Source organism: Vanessa tameamea, chromosome 8 (assembly GCF_037043105.1).
Source record: "Vanessa tameamea isolate UH-Manoa-2023 chromosome 8, ilVanTame1 primary haplotype, whole genome shotgun sequence".
Lineage (NCBI taxonomy): Eukaryota > Metazoa > Arthropoda > Insecta > Lepidoptera > Nymphalidae > Vanessa > Vanessa tameamea.
This window is the reverse complement of record NC_087316.1, coordinates 6765812-6787914: the sequence shown is the minus strand read 5'-3', so window position 1 is coordinate 6787914 and position 22103 is coordinate 6765812. Positions and strand designations below refer to the sequence as shown.

At 33.3% G+C, this 22103-nt stretch overlaps 2 protein-coding genes across 5 annotated transcripts; one reads left to right on the top strand and one right to left on the bottom strand.

Moving 5' to 3' along the window:
* Positions 1–840: 840 nt before the first annotated feature.
* On the top strand, positions 841–16111 carry LOC113399945 (nipped-B protein). Of its 4 annotated transcripts, none has more exons than XM_026639260.2 (27): positions 841–945; positions 1305–1417; positions 3561–3729; positions 3878–4473; positions 4551–4762; positions 5409–5640; positions 6607–6768; positions 7086–7273; positions 7359–7596; positions 8572–8816; positions 8887–9129; positions 9226–9444; positions 9707–9889; positions 10012–10755; positions 10923–11243; positions 11317–11455; positions 11529–11653; positions 11851–12085; positions 12215–12369; positions 12487–12751; positions 12863–13053; positions 13162–13355; positions 13440–13563; positions 13648–13794; positions 14213–14409; positions 14670–14844; positions 14958–16111. In XM_026639260.2, the coding sequence occupies exons 2-27, from the start codon at positions 1351–1353 to the stop codon at positions 15096–15098; spliced, it is 5907 nt and encodes a 1968-aa protein (XP_026495045.1). In that variant the 5' UTR covers positions 841–945; positions 1305–1350; the 3' UTR covers positions 15099–16111. The 4 variants fall into 4 exon arrangements, with proteins under 4 accessions (XP_026495045.1, XP_026495047.1, XP_026495046.1 ...); XM_026639262.2 differs by adding an exon at positions 1930–1995 and having other exon boundaries at positions 856–1417; XM_026639261.2 differs by having other exon boundaries at positions 856–1417; positions 5424–5640.
* On the bottom strand, positions 15775–21966 carry LOC113399998 (uncharacterized). The gene is made up of 3 exons (XM_026639344.2): positions 21770–21966; positions 16978–17163; positions 15775–16296 (listed from the first exon to the last, which is right to left on the bottom strand). The coding sequence occupies exons 2-3, from the start codon at positions 17155–17157 to the stop codon at positions 16132–16134; spliced, it is 345 nt and encodes a 114-aa protein (XP_026495129.1). The 5' UTR covers positions 17158–17163; positions 21770–21966; the 3' UTR covers positions 15775–16131.
* Positions 21967–22103: the final 137 nt, after the last annotated feature.

Sequence of the window (22103 nt, the reverse complement as noted above, 5' to 3'; positions counted from 1 at the left end):
ACGTTGTTAAGATCAAATATAATGGTATTTATACCATTATATTTGAATCTAAAATACATCAAATGGTATTTATACCATTATATTTGATCTTAATATTTGATGTATTTTAGATTATAAAATAAAAGGCAGATACGAAAATGTAAAAAAGCATAATATGGCTCTAAAAACATTTGTTGTCAAAAATATTAAAAATGGATTTTACAAATTATTTTGTAATCAAAGAAAAAAAAATTTGCTTTCAAAAAGTGCACTTTTGAAAATCTAGGGTTCAAAGGTGCACTATTGTGTGCATTGTTACTGATACTATGTATAATTTATACAATACGTGTTTTCTGTACAGAATTTCTAATCGACTGAAATTCGTTATATTGTACGTATTACTACATTACAAATTTCAGTAACAACATACAATTAACAAAAACTATTTTTTTACCAAGAGAACCTTGGTAACCATTTCAACACTATTTAACTGTTGTAATTGTACATACTAACAGTGAAGTATATATAATATATTTTGCAAAAAAAATATTTAATAAATTACTAAAATTCATAATAAATTACAATTATTAATAATTAAATAGAAAATTTAGATACAAAAATAATTAAATCTAACAACATACATTTTATTGACAATGTGCAGTGAGCCTTAAAAAAAGACAGTACTACAACTACATTTTTACTTGAACATTCTTTAACATATTATTTGATTATATATTCTGATATAAATTCTTATCTTATAAAAATATTTATTTTTTATCTAAATTAAACGTATGGTAGTAAAAGCGAAGTATTTATGGATAGAAAAGAAAAAAAAACAAAAAAATTGTATAAGTTATTAAGTACAGTATGGTCATAAGGCAACACTTGCTTACATTTCCTTGATTATCTAAATGTTAGGATTATGTTTGAGTTGTCCTGGATATAAATAGTTAACATAATGTTTCAGTGAGTATTTGAGAATATATTGTAAGCAAATTTTGTTTACAATAATCAAAACAACTTTTCGTTTAATTTATTGGGAGTGTCGAACAGATGCGCTGACCTTCGTTTTGATGCACAACGCACAACAAAGCATCAAATTGACGGCTGCCCTATTTTCACAACAATCTTTGGGATTTATTAATTAACTATTTTTGTGAAATGGCTTTTCTGTGATAAACTACCAACTAGCAAATGTGAAACTTAATTGTGCACAGTGCCGCTTATGTGGAAATTGTAATGATAATGGAATCGGCGACTACGCAAACAACTTCTATTGGTGTTTGTTACATTACCACAGCAAAGACTTTCTTTTTAACTTTTAGGACAGCATTAGTAAACCTGGAAAAATAAATTGAAATTGACATCAAGATGAATGAGAGGGATATTCCAAGTGTCCCTATTACCACTTTAGCAGGAGTAGCTAGTTTGACTGACTGTGAGTATGTTGTACTACTTAAATAGAATATCTATGCTAATCAATCGTTTCTTACTATTTTTTTACTTTTAAATTCATTTAAATAATGTAGAATCATGGTTTGTTTGTTTATATAGGTCAATAATATGTTGCAAAGCAATTTACTTTGATATTCATATAAAAATATACATGACTAAATAAATTCATTTATGATGATATACAAACTTAATTAAATGTGTTAATATCTCTAACAAAACTCTTACAGTAGTTAAAACTTTATAATTTCATCAATGGAATCAACTTTAAAGTATAATTATAATGTAAATTGAAATTATTAATATTTATTCAATATATTTATGTAATAGGTAAAGATAACTTAACATTAATTATTAGATGGTTCTAAAATGTATAAATTAAAACATATTAACATATATCTCTTCATAATGAATGAAAATTATTATGATAATCATGCTTTTTTTCTAAATATTATACTATGCTATTGGTGTTGGTCTAAACATAAAATAAAATTTCAGCATACAAAAATGCTAGTGAGGCATAAAAAGCATAATTACATATATGTAATTCCTGTTTCTATTCTAGTAAGTAACTTGCAAATAGTCTTTTATGATCTATTATTTATAACAATTAAAAATAAAACAACCTGCATATAATTAATATTGTTAGATACTTGGGATTGTTTTATTTTAAGTTAAAATATATAGCTTATTAATATTAATTGTAAAATATTTTTCAATTTTGAACATTAATATTGAATAACTTTCATTTGCAAGAAAACTTATGTTTATTCTATGATAATAAAATAGCATCAAATAATTTTATATTACTCAGGATTAGTATCTGTTAGACATTACGAATACTAATAGTGTTTTGTGAATGGGATCATATTCACAATTATAAATATAGTATTTGAATTTTTTTTTTTAATTCAGTTTAATGGTAACAATTTAACTTGGTGGTAAGGTTTTCAAACCTGCCTAGGCACACAAGGTTTAATTTTCTACCACCAAAAAGCTTTACTTAGTATTGTTATGTTCTGGTTTGAAGAGATAATGAGCCAAATGTAACCAAAAGACATCACATCACAGTTCCCAAGGTTGGTCGCACATTGACAATGTATGGAATGTTTAATATTTCTTACAGCGTAGTTGACCTATTTGCCAGTATGCCAATCTTTATCATTTTGTTGCACAGAAACTTGTGCAAGATATTATAATATTTTTTTAAAGCCCTATGTTTTATCACAAAATTATTTTGCAAATGACTTGTTCAAGTTAGCTTAGTATTCATCACTTCTCTACTTAAATATATAATTATTTAATAATATATTCCTTAACTTAGAAAAAATATAAATTAGGCAATAAAAAAAATATATAATATACAGGTGTTAAAAGCTTGATAAAAAAAAATCATTAAATCATATTTTCGATTTTCAATTATAACATATTGTAAAGTATAGATAACAGAATTAAGTGCAGTGAAACTTCTCTATACAACTGATAAATTAAGAAATAATTGGTATGAAAATTTCAATTAATTAGAGAAATAATATAATAAATAATGTACTTATGTTTATATTATAACTTTGGTTATGTAATTTGTGTATCAAAAAAAGGGCAACTGAATGGAACTGAAGAATAAGATGTTTTCTTACATAATAGATATATTAAAAATAAAATATATGAACTTATCGTTATTTAAGTTTTTAGAAACATATTTAACATCCTTCTTTCTGTAGAGAGATTGAATGTCACAAATTCTGCTGATATATCTTATCCAACAAAAATAACAGTACCTCTTAGACAAAATATTTTTATAAGTATAGTTTATAAAAAAACTATGAATTAAAAATTGGCCATAACAGTAAAAGTTTACCATGAAGATGTAGAGAAGTTTTACTGTTTATTAAAAACAAAAGCCTTAAAATGAGAAAGAAAAAGTATCAGCTAGACATTAAACTTATATTTATTTAGTAAAAGCGAATTATAATCATAGTCAAGCGATTATTGTTGTGTATTTTAATTAAAGTATTTAATAAATTAATGAGTAATAATAATTATTATTACAATATGGTTGTAACAAGTTAGGTAAATATATTCTATGATATATTATTTTATTTTGGGAAATATTTGTTGTGTCGTTGCAGTGTTACCAGTGCTTCCATTACCAACACCCTTACCATCAACACTTAACAACAAGTCTCAATTGTTCCATCCTCGTGTTGCTGAAGAAGCAGCCATATTGCTTGCAACTCGTGATGACAACCTTGTTTCTTTGCTATTGCAATCACTAATGCAAACATCAGTTCAACATATGTAAGGATATGCTCATATTTTAGACAAAATACCTAAAATAATTCTATTTCACTTATATATAAACATTATTTGAAATAAAAACAAAGTAGTTGTTTTTAGAGTACAATGCATATTGCACCAAACATAATTTTTTGTAAAAACTTTTCAGAGACTTAAAGGATGAAAGCATACCAAATGCAGTCAGTCCAGCTCCCCAACAAACTACGCCTGAATTATTAAAGGCTATATTACATGTAAACCCCAATGTATTTGATCAACAACAAAGAAACCATTGGGGTAATAATCACCTTCACACATCCAAGTTTAATGGGATGTCACCATCTTCTACATATAATTACGCATCACACAATACAGTCCATTCAAGTCCCTCATCACATGGAACATCCATACATTCAGCTTCCATTCCTAATCAACAACTCATAGCTCCTCCCTGCCAGTCTTCACCTCATGTGAATATTGGTTCACCGCCTTCTCAAGCTCGGCCAGGAAGCCAAGTTAATATTACTGCCCAAAATAATGTTTCTCCACCTTGGAATACTTCAAACCAGTCCAATATATATACAAGTCCACTTTCGAATGCTTCAAATCCTCAAAATGGTGGATATTATAACAGTTTAGTCCAAGATAGTAGGAGTTTTGGTACTAATATAAGTGAGGACAAAGATCCACTTTCTATATCACCTAGTAATATGACTGATCAACAAAAGCAACTAATGCAGTCTCAAGATAAGACATATGAGCAAGGTACGTGTTTTTTGACAAAAATATTTAATTTTCAAATTAAATATATCTTTTGATATTTTAATGACATGTATTTTTAGATGGCAATGTAGTAACAGGCCAATCTCCGGCCCAAGCTAGTGTGGCACCATCTCCTTTGCGTCACGAACCGCAAGTGCCTCAGCCATCTATGGGTGCTCCATATGCACCGCCACCTATGATACAAAATACCACACAGGAAAAACAAGATCCCAACAGAAGTACAACCTTTATGAATAGCAGATATCCTGTTGTAAAATTAGGGCGTCTTTCTGTAAGTACGAAACTTGATTTGCAATTTTCAAATTTAATTTTATATGTATCTCTTTATTTATACATTAATTGTTAGAATAGAACAACAGCATATTTTAAACATGATTTTAATCAAATTTTAATATTAAATCATTTTACTTTAAAGCATATAAATAATCAAAAAGTTTATTTAAGTTAAATTACGATCATAATTATATTAAAAGTAATAAATAAGAGTTCTCTATGTATGATTATTATTATATTTATTACAAAAATAATTTATTTATAACATTTTAATTATTTTGCATTATTTGATAGATAAATTATAAAAGAAAAAAATGTGAATGTTGCATTAAAATATTAATTATAACAAAATTGTGTACAATAGATGTGCATCAATAAGCAAAAATAGTTTTAATTTTTAAATTTCATTGAGCGTATAACGGTACTACCTTTACCGTGAACCTTTTCTTATATGCAATTGTCTTATGTTGTCTGACGGTGTTGCTAGTGTAAAAAACTGCGAATTTTTTGCGTATATGAATTTTAAAAAAAATCGGTGGACAAATTATTGCTAATGTATAAAGATGTAAGTTTCTTCGGATAGAACTTGCTCTTTAGAATCAACTAATTATTACCATGTTATTTTTAAATACATTAAATAATAGGAGGGTATCTTAAAGAAACATGAAATGCCGAACGAGGAAAGAATGAGAAAAAACAGCACAGCAGAGTCAGATTCTGACGACAATCAACCGCTAAAAGCAAAATCGAGTAATTCAACACCAGCTGTAGATAAAGATAAGGAGGCAATAGACATAGCTAGAGAAAAGAATTGGGAAGCAGTGAAGAGGAAACATGAGGAAGCTAGCAAAAAAGAAGAAGCTGAAGCGGCAATTGGTGAGTTTAAGAGACTATTTCTTATTAAATAAATATATAGGTAAAAACATAAAAATATATGCAAATAACGATTGTTGCAATACATAGTAAGTTTTTCTAATCCATATGAATAAATCTTACAATTTGAAATAGCTACGAGAAGAAAGCGCTGGCAAATGCATTTTAGTAATTTTGGAGAATTGTCTCGAATATATTTTTATCGCAGGATATTTTTTACTTAAACAGGTACCTGTTTAGATCAAAAATGAGCTCAGTTTTCAAATGTGATTCTATGAATTGACATGTCGTGGTGGCTACCTCGTTTTAGACCTTTATTAGATGAAGTCTTCAAAAAATTTTAGGCCCATTATAATGACGACAAAGACCAATGATGAAACTTGAAATGTAACTATTCACACACAGAAACTCAATAGTGTAGCATACTTTCTAAGTAGAGTGTGTGCATTCATTTTAGTAATGCACATCTTCCTGGGCGCTGAAAAGGTGCGTAGGTGCGTGCATATAACTAAAAAACAGGAAAACACACTATACCTCGTACTTGTCCACGCCGAGAATAAATACATTATTATTGATGGGTATGGTACGGTGCCACGATCCCTAAAAATACTCGAGACTCAGGAGCTAACGCATTTACAGTTTCATGATATCGTAACAGATGCAGTCGTATTGGGTCATATTATTTAAATAAATTTTAAATCTAAGGAATATGACTTGATACAAGATAATAGAAATAATAAAAAGTTTGTAGATGTAAGACAAACTTTTTCATCAAGTTTCACGTTCATAATGTAATATAATTTCTGAAAATTCTACTGAATTTCTTACTGGTTCTTTTTAATAGATTCTACATTAACAGGTCGTTTCTGTATTACGAATATTTTAAACTAGCAGTGATTGTGGTTCAAATTTAATTTATAGTTACATTACTATCTTCCTGCTAAAATTAACTAAAACATTTTTTTTTAGTTCGACCAAAGTTACGAAAAGTCGAAAGACGGTTGGTACCAGTACTGGAAATGTTGTCCGTCGACGAACTCATGGAAACAAATACGTATCAACGTTTCAACAAATTAATTGAATCAGTTTTTGAGACTATTGACGATGATATTATAGTAACTGATGAAATGGGTAAGTTTATATAAATTAGTTATGATAGCCCGTCTTGGTAATCTACCGATAAACTTAGTATTGCTGGTATCCAGTTTGAAGACTGGGTGAGCCAGCGTAATAACACAGGGGGCATAATATCTTAATTCCCGAGGAAGATGACGCATTGTCGATGTAAGAGATGGTTAATATTTCTTACAGTACCAATATCTATGGGCAGCAGGGTCTGCTTACTATATAGGGACCTATTTTCCATTCTGCCTCACTATATGAAATTAAAAACATATGTTATTGTTACTATTTTTCAATTGAGTTTGACTCTTTTATTTTGATTATAGAGGGTACAGATATTCCTGAAGATATGCTGCTGCCTCGGTATCAACTCCAGGAGCTATGTGCTGAAGCGGCGAAGCTAAAAAATCTTGGTGCTATGGAAGCCATTCCAGCGGATAGATTAGTTCGGCTGCTGAGTATATTAGAGAAGAACATAAGAGCTGCAGAAAAAATGTCTCTTATAGGGGATCCCGTAAGTGTCACTTGATCTGACATTTGATGAATGATTTGAAACATATCCTATAGATATAATATATTTTTCTAAATCTTTTTTGCAGGAGGATAGTGAAGAGATGCGTCAAATATGGATCGAGTCTGCATTAGACAGAGTTATGTGTGCATCTGATTCGAGTCTCACGGCCTTGTACATAATGACTTCTCCCAGTATGCCTAAGCGCATATTCCTAGAAGATGTAATAGATAGAATCATTATGTTTATAAAGTTTCAACTGAATAACACGATTTACTGTGTATACGACCCGGTTTACAGTATTCAAAGTACTTCAAAAAAGAAAGGTAATATATAGCGTTTTTCATATAAACATTCGAAATAATTTTATTAGAAAATTAAAATTTGCTTAAATATATGTAATATTGTATATCAGCAATTAACTATTTTACAAGTCAAAATTGTTATTAACAAAATAAGTTTCGGATTAGACATTTACAAAATGAAAAATGACTATAATATATTCCTGCTCCATTCCATCTGCAGTCAAATAAATAAAAGAAATATTCTAAACGCAGAAACATTTCAATCAATTAAAAAATTATGTAGCACTTTCATAATTTATGAATATTTAAATGATACAATACTCGAAAAATAACAAAGAGGCGCTTTGAAAACTAATATTAAGTTAAAAATATAGAAAGTTACATTTAAACATGCAGATCATGCAAGAGAGAGTTGTAAATTCAGTGCAAAGCCATTTGTATTCTAATTCCGTCTCACTCGGACACGTTAGTTTACTTGTAAGTCGCAACAATTGTTCTTTAATTATTTAAGTTTGAATAGTTTCGTAAATTTTTATATAAAACAGGTACGTGAACGAGCAAACGGGGCAACTGATGTTCACCATCGCCCATAGACATTTGCGTCGTAAGAAATATGTCCCTTGTGCCTATGATTACACCGGACCACAACAATACTGAGCATTGTTTTTTAGCGATAGACTATGTGATGAGTATATGGTACCGACAGAGACGGACTGCACGAAGCACGAACTTATGCCATCAAGCTTCATAAGCTTATATCATTACCTTAGTTTGCTGAAGACTAAATGGACCACTTGTGGCATAGAGACGTCGTCGTCGTTAGAAGTATAAATTATTGCTCACACTGACAATGCGTGTCAACACTAGAGTCTAAATTGGTATCTCTCTTGTACCTAAAATAGCATCGGTGTCAGTGGTACAGAGCTTATGGGTCGGTAAGTACGCACAGAGCACCGGCGCCGTAAGATATAGTAGTAAGCATAAGGTAATGCGCAGTGGACGGGCGCAAGCGGCGCGGCGGTGGCGCGGGCGGCGCCAGCAAGCGCGGCGGGAACTCCACGCGCGCCGTGCGCGAGCTGTATACGCACGCGCACGAGTGCGTCACGCTGCTCGCCGAGCTGTTCGCCGCGCACCACCTCACCGACACCACGGTGCTGCACGCCTCCACCGTCGGCGTGTCGCCCTTCTTCGTCGAGAACATCAGCGAGCTGCAGCTGTCCGCGCTGAAGCTCGTCACGACGGTGAGAAAGACTCTGTTGTATTCGACTGACATATTTAACTGAAGTATTAAATTTTTCACATTTTTAACAGATATTTACCAAATACGAGCAACACAGGCGGCTGTTGCTTGAGGATATCTTGGCATCGATAGCTCGAATACCGAGTTCGAAACACAACCTCCGCTCGTTTCAATTGAGTTCTAATCAACATATCCAAATGTTGACCGCACTCGTCCTGCAACTGGTACAAAGTGTCGTCACTTTGCCCGAAACGCTCTGCAAATCGAATGACAAAGAAAAAGATAAAGAACACTCCGAATCTGATAATAAGAAGGTACGATTTTTTATATATATTATGAAAAAAATTGAAATAATGTCTTACCGGCCTTCATATTTATAGGTTCATTTTATTCTTATTTTATATTTTCAGCACGTAGATAAAGATCTTATGATTATATCGAAATATGAAGCTGCCATTAGTGTGGGTGGTACGTTTCTCACATCATTCCTGAATAAATGTCGGAGTAGATCGGAAGAAGTCGACTTCCGACCCTTGTTCGAAAACTTTGTTCATGATCTTTTGACAACAGTCAACAAACCGGAATGGCCGGCCACTGAGCTGTTGTTAAGTCTACTCGGAACAATGCTTGTAAGTTAATGGTATTTATTAAATCATATTATACACTAGATTCTACTCGGGGCATCGCTCGCGTGTGATGCAAGTGTTAAATACCCTTTGTCGGTTTTTTCGGTCGAGTAATTAAGACGTGAGATAAATTTATTAAATACTTGATAATGGCAACTATCGCTGAACTTTACAAATATTTCGTAATAAAAAAATGACTATAATATTAATATGAAACAGCTCCAACACTGTGAGCATCTAATGGCAAATGTGTATTATGTTGTAGGTAAAATACATGTCAGACAAATCGATGGAGATGCCGGTGCGCGTGGCGTCGCTGGAGTACCTGGGGCTGGTGGCGTCGCGCCTGCGCAGAGACAGCGTCACGTCCCGCGCCAAGCTCGCCACCATGGACGCCGTCGTGCGGGACATCCGCGCCGAGGAGGAGAAGGACGGCTGCCAGCAGCAGGTGAGCGCAGAGTAGGAAAGACTATATAGTTTAGAGTGGAGCAAGATATTTTAATATTATGAAGTACAGCAATTTAGTTACATCATATTTGCAGCAGTAAATTTTATTGTATCATCTTTCAGTCTCTTACATCGGGATTAGATGAAGATGAGGAGAGAACAGAATTCCTACAAAGGGTATTGCTTGATTACTTGGCCATCAATGGGCAAAAAGATCAAGCTTGGAATTGTGCGAGGCATTTTTATATAACACAATGGTACAGAGACATGGTGGTTCAGCCCAAAAATTCATCACCTACTAAAAGACCGAAACACAAATCCAAGAAAAAACACAAAGAGGAGAGTAGTGATGAAGAATCCGATCCGGACGATGACAGTGACGGCGGCATTAAAGAGTCAAAAAAACACGTCTCGAGTGCTATTATGTCGGCAGAAAAATTCAAGACTATCGAGCGACGGAAGAATTTCTTTCTTGAGAAAATCAGACCATTCCGATATCAGGGTGGAACTCAGGTTCAAGTGATGCAATCGTATATAGACTATAGTGGAGCAGAGTTGATTTCTCAATACTTAGCGTCAAAGAGGTCGTTTTCCCAGAGCTTTGACAGGTACCTTAGGAAAATTCTAGTTATTTTGTGTGAGAATACTATTGCTATACGTACAAAAGCTATGAAATGTTTGACGATGATCGTCGAGGCCGATCCCGCGGTGCTGGCGAGGCCGGATATGAAGATAGGCGTGAACCGATCGTTCCTCGATCAATCCACGGCCGTACGGGAAGCAGCTGTCGATCTCGTTGGCAAGTTCGTGCTCAGCCGGCCGGATCTGATCGACAAGTATTACGAAATGCTCTCGAATAGAATTTTAGTAAGTAATTTTATTTGTTTTCCTTAGTTTATTTTACACGGCAATACCGATTTAGTATACCCAATAATTTGTAATACTTTTCTTTATATTACTTAAATTATACTATAAAAGGTAATCGGTATATTGTATTTAGCGTAATTATTTTAATGTTATCTTTTTATTTTTAGGACACGGGTGTCTCAGTACGTAAACGAGTGATAAAAATCCTGAAAGACATTTGTATAGAATGTCCCGAGTTTCCGAAAATTCCCGAAATTTGTGTGAAAATGATCAGAAGGGTAAACGACGAAGAGGGAATAAGAAAGCTGGTGATGGAAGTGTTTCAAAACATGTGGTTCAGCCCCTGTCCCAACTCAGCGCGCCACGGAGCGCTCGACATCACGGCGGCCACGGCCGACCCGCTCACGAGGAAGGTGCTCAATATCACCGACGTCGTCGTGTCCTCTCGCGACATGGGCCTCGAATGGTTCCAGCAACTACTGATGAGTGTAAGTTATTCAAATAAAGATAAAACCTCCCGCTATGTTACACATTTTTAAACATATATTTTTGTTATTCTAGTTGTTCAAACCCAAAGAAGATAAAGATGACTCAACGAAAATAATTTACCAACCACCGAAATCTCTATTGGTTGCCTGCCAACAGATTGTTGACTGCCTTATCGAACACTTACTACAGTTGGAAGAAACCAATACAGATGGTAAAAATAGCAATAAATATTAATTTAACAACCTGCATTGTCAGATAAAGATTTTAATAAATATTATTTCTAGGTATGGGTTCGTCACAGCGCATTTTGGCTTGTCTCTCGACGCTGCATTTATTTGCAAAAATAAGACCACAATTATTAGTTAACCATGCATTAACTCTACAGCCTTACCTCAGTCTAAAATGTCAGGTAATAAAAAAGCTAAATTTTCAAAAATACCATAAGTTTTGTATGATACCACATATTATGTAATAGAAATTAAAATCTTCTAGTTGCTGTAATACAAAATAAAACAATTATATGAAACATATTTACCGTTGCAGAGATTTTTAATAATTTGATGCATAATCAAGATTAAAAGAAATACATAATCTGAATTATTTTAGAATCAATATGAGCAGCAAATAATGTCGACGGTGGCGTCGACCCTGGAGCTGGTTGTGCCGCTCATGGAGCATCCGAGTGAAGTGTTCCTTGCGCAGCTGGAGGAGGACGCGGTGAAGCTAATCCTGCAGCACGGACAGCTCGTCATTGCATCCTGCATCGCCTGTCTAGCGGCCATTGTTAATAATCTCACGCACAATTATAAGCTCATTAGGGACGTCTTTAACAAGTATCATGGTAAGTGACAAGGCGTCACAAATTGAAAAAAAATTAAATACCTCAATTTTTTCTCATTACAATGAAATTGTATTGATTATTGACGCGTCATAATTTTTTTTTAACTGATTAACTTATGTATTTCTCCAGGAGTGCTGCTACAGTGGAAACACAGTTGGCAACGCAACCCGGACATGACTCGAACGCTGCACACGAGGCCGCACTTTCGTCGAGCTCTATTTATCGTAGGGCTGCTGTTAAGATACTTCGACTTCACCGACAGTAAAGTTATAGAAGGCTTAACGGTAAGATTATTAGAAACAAACAAAAATAAAGACTGACACAAAAATATGAGAACATTGTATTAATATCTATTAAAGTCATACATGTTTTACAAGTTACAAATATCTTTAACATTACAGAGTGACATTAAGGAGCAAGTATTTGCGACACTTATGTATTTCGTGGGCTTAGAAGATGAAGACTTTGTATCGCATACACTTAAAGCACTCGGGTCCGTGTGCGTGCGGCACTACGAGTTCATGTTGCGACCAGAGCTGAAAGAGTTCTACCATCAACTTTTGACGTCTGAACTAGCGCCAATAGAAATGAAAGCAGATGTTCTAAGAAATATTGAAATGTACTTACAAGAAGAGGAACAGAGAATGATTAGACAAGATAAGGAATGTATGTATAGAAATATAGTTTTTTGAAATAAGAAATAATATAATAAATATAAGATTATTTTAATAATTGTTTATAAGTTTCATGGAGATTCATAAAAGTTTATATTTTCAGGGTCGAAGCGATCGAAGCACGAAAATTTAAAAGAGATGGGAGACGTATCGTCTGGCATGGCGTCCACAGTCATCCAGCTGTACCTCAAGGAGATCCTTGGCTCCTTCCTGCATGCGAGCACCGTGGTGCGCTCCAGTGCCATGAAGGTGGTGCAGCTGGTTCTGGCGCAGGGACTTGTACATCCCGTGCAGGTCGGTGCTAACTCCGATTTTTATATGTGGCTCATTTTTATAAGTACTTATAAAGTGTTTTCATTATGCAAAAAAGAGCTGTCTTACTATATTTTTGTGGTTTTTCAGATCGTTCCATATTTAATTTGTATGAGCACAGACACAGAGGTAACGGTTTCACATACTGCCGACAAAAATCTACAGGAAATCGATAAGAAATATCCCGGTTTCATACATATGAAAGCACAATTAGGCATAAAATTATCCTACCAGTTACAGAAAATTTTACAAAAAAGCAAAAAAGGAGTAATTAGAGGGTTTAGGTAAGGTTTATTCTATAAATAATCTAAAAATCTTAACATGATGTATATTTGTTGTACATTGACCATGATATAATTATATTTCAGGAAAAAAGATCTAGACGATTTACCAACAGCTCTCAATGGTTTTTTATATTCGCTGCTGCGTAATACGCGGCCGCAACGGCGAGCCCTAATATTGTCATTATTGAAGCAATTCGATGATGTATCTGTAAGTTCCTCAATATATTATATTGAGATGATACTTTTGTTTTCATTGTTATATAATATATATATGTTCTCTTTTAATTTACAGACTGCTCCATTGGATCAAATGTTGTACCTGGCTGATAATTTAAGCTACTTTCCATATCAAGTTCAAGATGAACCACTTTTTATAATACACCACATTGATATTATTATTTCTACCTCGGGATCAAATTTACTACAGCTTTTTCGTGAGGTAAGTTTATCGAGATTGAAAATGCATCAGATTTAATTTTTAGCAACTTTTATGCTACTTACCTACTTTCCTGTACCTTGTACAACTTCTTTATCTTTGCGAAACAGCAATACATTGTATTGTTATATTCCGATTTAAAGTGTCCCACCCTTTAGGCCAAGATAAAGCTACAAGCTCTTACAGAGCTAATGGGAGGTGGAATTGAAATGAAAAATATAATGTAATTTTAAAATTATTATTAATATAAAAATATAAAGTTATTATTTGGGGATTTCCTATACAATTTAATTTATTGAATCTGTTTTATTTATAAGTAAGTAGTATTTATTGTAAAGCCTATTATTGTATTTCACGCGGTACGAACGCTGAGCGAAATACTTTCAGTTACGAAAATTATAAATGTCGATCTTGCCGACAGGGCCTCGACAAGACAGGCAGCGAGGAGAAGGAGTCGATGGAGGAGGAGGAGGACGAGGAAGAGGAGGCGGAGGCGCTGGTGGCGCGACTGCCGCTCACGACGCGCCCGCTGCGCGACGCCATGCGACAGGCGCGCGGCTGTCTCCTGCTGCTCGTGCTCAAGCAGCACCTCAAGCAGCTCTACGGGTTCACGGATGCGTTAGTCATTTTCTATACGCAGCACTCTATTCTAACTACAAAATAATATGATTTACTTATGTTAATTTCGACAGCCCCTTTAGGAAAACGCGGTAGTAGAGTCTTAAATATATTTGTTATATTGCACATTATAAGTTGCCTCTATAATGCGCCTGAATAACAATGAATTGATTTTACTAGTACATTATTAGATAATATTTACATGGTGTACATTTTTCCTACTTCTTATTTCATTACAAAACTGTCATCTTTACAAACAGGAAAATCAACCAGTATTCTCCGTCGGAAAGTGTAAAAGTTTACGAGAAGGCTGTGTCCCGGCGGCTTGCGCCTCAGTTCGAGCCGAAGGCCACAATCGCACAGTTGCAAGACACGAACGACGAACAGGAACTCGACGAACGAGGTCGAAGAAGGCTCGTCGACGACTATCTCGAGGTAAATAAATTATTTCAAAATTTGACGCTCTTAAATACTTTACAGAATGCCACATCAGATATATTTTTATCCATTACCGATAGATTCGTAAAATATATCTCTTTAATTTTTAGTTCAAGCAGCTAATGCTGAAGTTCGACCCCGAGGAGGAGGAGGACGAGGACGCGGCGGCCGGCGCCGCGCCCGCGCCCGCGAGCGGCGGCGGCGGCGGGGGCGCGGCGGGGGCCGCGGGAGGCGGTGCGGGCGCGACTTAGCCGCAGTAAGCGCCGCGCGCTCCCGCGATGGACGATATTGTGTCAGTGTGACGTGCTGTGACGCTCCGGGACGCGCCGAGCCGCACGATCGCTTCGCTACACACGTACGCGCCCGATTCCTCCGCTCGGCTCTTTTCGATTCGAAGACGGTCGATTTTATTATCTACGTTGGTTTAATTTATTACGCGGCCGCGCCGCGGGCGGCGGCGGGACGTGCGCGCTCGCCCGCGGCGGCCGTCGCTCTTGAATTCTTTATATAAGTTATATTTGAGAAACTCGATTTTGTTTTATATTAAAAAGTCTTGTGTGTAGATAATTTTTATGAAGAATATAAAGTATATGTACCAACACTGACTTGATCTTTCAAAAGTATTTTTTTTTTAACATTAATCTCAAATTTTCGAGCGCACGGTACAGATGAAGCGAGCTAAGTGAATAGGTCAATTTTGTTGTGTAAAGTCTGTCACGATTGCGAAAAGTAAAATGCATAATTTTTATACGTATCGACGTCTATGTAATATAGAATAAAAGGTATATGTTGATTCGAAGGGTACTGCAATAAACTGCATTTCAAATAATAATATTAAGAATGATAGATTTTATATTTTATTTTATATTTACATCCTGTTTTAATATTCGCTGTCGATCTTCGGGGTAAGAAAATAAACCTCAAAAATCATATAAATATATAGGTGTCTATTTTTAAAATCCATATCTTAAGTATTTATTTCAGTGTTACTAGATGTAACTTTATATTATCATTTGTTTATTAGGAGATACTGTGTACTAACATAAAATTTGGTAATGGACCATAAAATGATCGTGAAAATAGTAAAGTAATGGAAATATCTTTTATTATATGTATATATATAGTACAAAATAATTATGTTCACATTATGTGATTATTAACACATAAACGCTATAAAAGAGGCGGATATGCTAACATAACTTTTGGACAAATTTAATTCCTCATGGAACATCAGAAAACATAAATATCAAAATGAGTATTTTTTTTAAACAATAATTTACATTTCTATAAAGATAATTTAGCTTGCCTTTCTTCCGATATAGCAAATTTATTACAAAGAAAGAATATAAGAGTTTCTGATGTCGGCTTAACCTTTCCCTCCGCAATAAGTCTCTTCAAGTTACGGATACGCTGTTTGTGCGGATACTCCCTGGACCGAGATTTTTCATTCTGTAAATATAAATCAAAAATAAGAAAAATAATGTGTCTTAACTGTAACGCAACTTGTATTGTCATTTTAAGTAAGGAGTCTACAAATACAAAGAAATAAACTTATAATGGTAATGTATAAAACATAATAAATAAATAAAAATATATGGGAAAAACTAGTAAATTAATGTTAACATCTTATTGGTTGTCAACTCTGGATGGTATGGTGTATTTATCCATCATAAATTGAATCGGCTGAAAGCCATCATTCACATTTTAATTAAAATTTTACCGGAAGGTATTAAGCGTATATTAAAAATACAGATAATAAATTGTGTATGTTAACAATATGCGTTTAACAATCACATTTGAGTGGTACAGTATTTTTAAATCAATGAACAGACTAATCAACAGACAACAGATTATATATAACACTTATCTATGAGTACACAAATGAAAGTCGGAATTTTTAAATGCTTATATACTACCCAAGTTCCCTGTTCATCTGTATAAAAACTACGCGAGTTAAATGTAAAAAAAATATTTGTAAATTCTGTAAAAATCCGCACTCACTAAATGTACAGGGAAAACAATGAGGCTTTCTTTTTTTAAGAAGATTAAAGATGGTTAAAAATAAAGAGTACAGGCCTTATCATAGATTCATTTTGTAGGAATTTCAGACTGACAAAGATATATAGGTACCTGTTCCTGGACTTGGCTATCAGTGAGTGGTACATCAGGAACTGTGTTGTCCCACATAACAGGGTGCCACGAGCGGCGCACCGCCTTCTCCGGCGCCAGGGCAGGTCGCGGAGGCTGGAGGGCTAGCGATCGGACATCTACATATTCATCTTCTTCGAATTCTTCAGTCTCTCTATTCATTATTGACTAGAAATAAAAAGAAAAACTTCTATAATTATATTTGAACGCAAATCTATCTATCTATTTTATAGCAAATCGCCATTATCTGAAAAAGCCGAACACATTTGCTAACAAAACATTCAATAGTAAACGACAATAATCGGCAAAATTATCTTGGCAACATGATGTTGAAATGATACTGTAGCTTGCCTATTAACTAAATGATTGATCTTGCAATATCTCAATTCGCCTTTTTTCAATTATTCCGGAAAGTTAGCTATTCTTTATATTGCTTTACACAAAGTCTTTATTTATATGAAAAAGTATGTATTGGATTTTTTTTAAATTAAATATTTCTTAATGACGTAAGATACCATTATAATATTTCAATTGTAACAGGTAGTTTCGTTAATAAAAATAATATTAGTGTTTTATAAAAAATAAGAGTTTTTAAAATAATCTTTTAAATTCAGGTCCGACCCAATTTAATTTTCTACAAATTTACTTATGACTTATAAAAAGTTGCTGAAACTACAAAAAAATAATACTTCTTTTTTATAAATAAAATTACAAAAATTCTTAGACGTTATTATCGATACTATATTCTAGATAAATTATATTAATACTAGAAAAGCTGCGAAAATCTTTTAACTTATATACAGCATAACAGATTTTCATCAAACTTACATTATGTCAAAAACGATCCTGATTAAATCAGTTTTAAAATACAATACCATGTGAAATGGGTTTGTTTTCGATCGAAAAAACTAGAATTTATAAAACCATATTGTTAGCGTCGCGTAGCTATAAAATTAATGCGTTGTATGAAAACTAACGCAACGTTACGCTATTTATGATATTTTCTCTGTTGTATTTCGAGAAAAGTAATAATGATTTTATATGCTTGTGTTTAGGATTTTTTAAATCCAAAATTATATAAAACTAAAATTACTTAAAACATCTGAAACTATTTGTTAAATTCATTTGTTTATTTCTGTTATTTAGTGCTTTAGTTTTACTTCATTTTCCTCTGTTAAAAAAAGTGGTTGGCACGGGACGTTGGAATTAGTGTTTATCAAAATAATTTATACCCAATTAAAATGAATCCACAAATAAATAGTAAAATAAATAAAAATCTAGCGTTTAGTTAAATAACAGCCTGTAAATGTCCCACAGCTGGGCCCATCCTTGCGGGGGCATCGCCAACACGATTGCTCGCAGGGAAAGGGCTTGTCCAACCTCGCGGACCAGTATCTGCCTGTCTGCGTTCCACATGGCCGATCATCTCGATCCGGGGCCAGCATAGACCCTACCCTACATAGCCTTCTTGCCTACTGTCAAATATTATAAATACTGGAAATATTTAAAGACAACGAGATTTAGAGATAGATTTCAATAAAGTGATATATTCCTAACAGAAAGAAGCAGCGCGTTTGTAATCCCGTCCGTCATGCGTCCGCACTATTTAGTGCTGCTTATACTATTTTTCTTATACTTTCTCAATATAGACGCTCAATATGCACCCGCGCGATGTTAACAGATCCTGGCCTATAGCCCTACAGCTCGATGTCTTTTATTTTAATGTCTGCAGGCTGGAGTGGCAAGTAGAGTCACGACACAAATACGATGTAAACTTCACCGTTATACGTTGCTCGTCATTGGCCACTTAGCATAGACGCCGCTATGAAACAGATTCTACGTTACGGGTGCGGCCTTTGGACGCTAGTCAAATAACGACGAGTGGCTAGGCAGACTTTATTATTGTTGCCGTTCTAATAGCGGATTTGACAGTGGCATGCCACTGTTTTATATGAGAGAGAAATGCAACGTGATTGCCACCAAAACTTAAACATCGTCTTTGCTTGTATGTAGAGTAGAAATGAATACGACAAAAATTATAATACGCTCGTCTAATATTTCTTTTAGTAATGTCTAGGCGAATCACGAGCATGTATGTATTAAAGTGGTAGGTGTTAGTGGATTTTGGTTTGAAATTAAGTAATAATCGTTATTGCCCCCGAGCCAACAATATAGATTTAGTCGTATTGTCAGCTTAGTACCATAATTCCTGCTGAGTGCACACGTATTTCACTAATTAGGTACTACTATAAAATAAAAACAAAAACGTCTTTTATATTACGCTGAAATATTTTGTAACGGAGTTTTATTTTCCCTTTCTTTGTTACCATCTTTAAAACGTTGACTTTTATTAAATATTTACAGTATGTAATTAGTATTTTGCACTGTGCACTACGTAAATTGCTAGAGCTAAAGAACTTTAATATAAAAAAATGAAAATTTTATATAATATAACGAATTGAAAGTCCTAATATCATTCATCCATTGTTATTTATCCTGTCAAATACTATATAGTTGATATAGAAGGGTACAGACTTATTAGATTTTTTTAGGTTCAACTTACGTTTATGCTATCCTGATTTTTTTTTTATCGATGTAGAACAAAAACGGGATACGTAAAAGGCTTTCTTTAACTGAGTCCATGTACATAGTACCTATAGAAGGAAAAAGGACTAAGCAGCTTTTTCAAGAAACATAAAACTAAAAATAACAAAATAAAGACGATTTCTAAAGAAAGAAAAACAAATTTACCGTAAAGAAATACTATAAAAAAAGCATTACACAAACAAGCAAAAATCGAATCATAAGTGAATCTAAACAATACAGTACTCAGTACTACAGTAGGTACAGTCCATATAGAATATTAAAAAAAACTACAACGCTATATAAATGAAATAAAAAATGTATACCAATAAAATAAATTCCTATTAAACGACAAATAAAACAAGAGTGTAAGAAGAATAGAGAATTTTAAGACCGATTATAGAAAATAGAAAGAACTGCACTACATTACATTGACCGTAAAAGTCTTTCTGAAAGTGATATTGATAATAATTAAACGATAAATCCACAAATCAACAACCAAATCAGCTAAATGTAACTATTCAAAATAGTAATCCTACTCGAATATAATCATAAATAAATTTTTGGTCAGTCTACCAAAATTCGAAATGATTTACGGTCTCTTTAAGTACTAATTACACTATATGCTAACTATTATTACAGAGTCCTTCGTCATCATACTACTCATACACACTAATCAAAGGCAATGACAATTTTACTAATTGTTTTTCACAAAAAGTTTAACTACTTTTACTTAATGTTATATTCCTGAGAAAACCTAAAAAAATAAATGTTATACATTAAAAAATTAAATGTTTTTGTTCTAATTCATCAAAAGCGGCTCCTTTACGATAATTAGATTTATTATGTTTATGTATATGTAATTGTTTATGGTGAATAACGATACTAATAGTATTATACATGATCTGTGATGTCTGAACTAAATATTTTTCAATATTCTGAGGAGCTTCCGTCTAGGTAGGTAATATCCACTCATCACATACTCTATCTACTGCCAAAAAGCAATACTCATTACTGTGGTGTTCCAGTTTGAAGGGTGAGTGAGCCAGCAAAGGTACACATACAAGAAATATAAAATATATGTACCTTTACTGGCATCAAATAAACAATTACATCTTTGTTCCCAAGATTTTTGGCGCAAAGAATGTAAAAGTTGGTTAATATTTCTTAAAATTTTAATGTCTATATATCTATCTGTCTATAGTGGTGATCAAAAACTATCATGTAGCACCTTTCTAAATCTAACTACATTAATTTAAAAAAAAATTGTTAAGACATTCCTTGAATATATAAATAAAAACTTTCAAATTTAACATTCAGTAAGAAGGTCAACAGATTCAATCCAGGCTTTAATGAATACAGTATATCTACCGGTACCGAAATAAACTTTGCAATCTGTTCACATGAAACGACGCAAATGCTGTTTTTTGTCGAACCACTAACTTGGCACAGTGACAAGATATCGGTTTATTGAAATCGAAAGCTATGTTACAATAACGTCAATCAAAGTAGAGTCATGAACCAATTTAGTTTCAATTTAGTGCACATTTATATATATATAATATAGTAATGATAATAATTATGAAAATTAACACGGAAGTTAAGAACTGTAAAAAAAACATATTTTCTTGCAAACAAAATAAAACATAAATAAGATTTAATAGTATTATAATATGTAGGAACTTGTTTTTTATTTCAAATAGATAGTTCGATTTACAATCTTTAAAAAAAATTAACACACAGATCGCATAATTAGTTTGTTAAAATTGTGTTTATAATAAATTTAAACCCCGCAACATTTATGTTTTAAAAAAGTTTTGAGATCCCATGTTAAGCCTATTCCCATCGAGTCTGTTACGCCTATGGCGGCTCAAACTCTCATCCTAACATCTCAACAGATCAAGTGTCTGCAGTTTCAAATGCAATTAAGTATTTTAAATTATACGATTAATTTTAAAATGTGTTTTCCCGCAGGTCGGATGTTATTAAATAGCAAATTCGGTTGTAAACAACTCATAGGCATTCATTTTAAATTAATTTACTGTAACTAATACAAAGAAAAACAAAACATATTCTCATGTAGTAGATTGGTATACTGATGCTACAATTAGTAACGAAATAATTGCTGATTGATACCGAATACACCAAAAAAATATATAAGAATAATTGTATAAGATTGCATTTTACTTACGATTTAAAAAGCACAAACTTTTTCTTCTGATTTACACAACTGTTTTGCACTGCTGTAGATTTATATTGAAACGTTTTATTATTGGCTTCTAATATCAAGTTGTCTTTATTTATAATCTCAGAACAGTGAACTGTGGCATGGGGAGAATGAAACTGAAATTAATTACTTTCTCTTGACTCTAGAGTTCTGACAACCTTCGATGCCAGCTAGCGTTCCTTATTGACGTATCTTGGACAATTACCAGTAAAAATAGGAGCATCACAATAGTCTTAACATTTAGGACGCTGACCGAATTTCATGCCAACAATTTAGATTCATTTATGTTGACCTGTTT

Excerpts from the sequence above, each read along its gene's own strand:
- LOC113399945 (XM_026639260.2), top strand. The coding sequence starts at position 1,351 with ATGAATGAGAGGGATATTCCAAGTGTCCCTATTACCACTTTAGCAGGA. Across the intron at positions 12,752-12,862 it reads GATTAGACAAGATAAGGAAT|GGTCGAAGCGATCGAAGCAC; the intron begins GTATGTATAGAA and ends TTATATTTTCAG. Across the intron at positions 13,564-13,647 it reads AGCAATTCGATGATGTATCT|ACTGCTCCATTGGATCAAAT; the intron begins GTAAGTTCCTCA and ends TTTAATTTACAG.
- LOC113399998 (XM_026639344.2), bottom strand. The coding sequence starts at position 17,157 with ATGAATAGAGAGACTGAAGAATTCGAAGAAGATGAATATGTAGATGTC. Across the intron at positions 16,297-16,977 it reads ATAGCCAAGTCCAGGAACAG|AATGAAAAATCTCGGTCCAG; the intron begins GTACCTATATAT and ends TTATATTTACAG.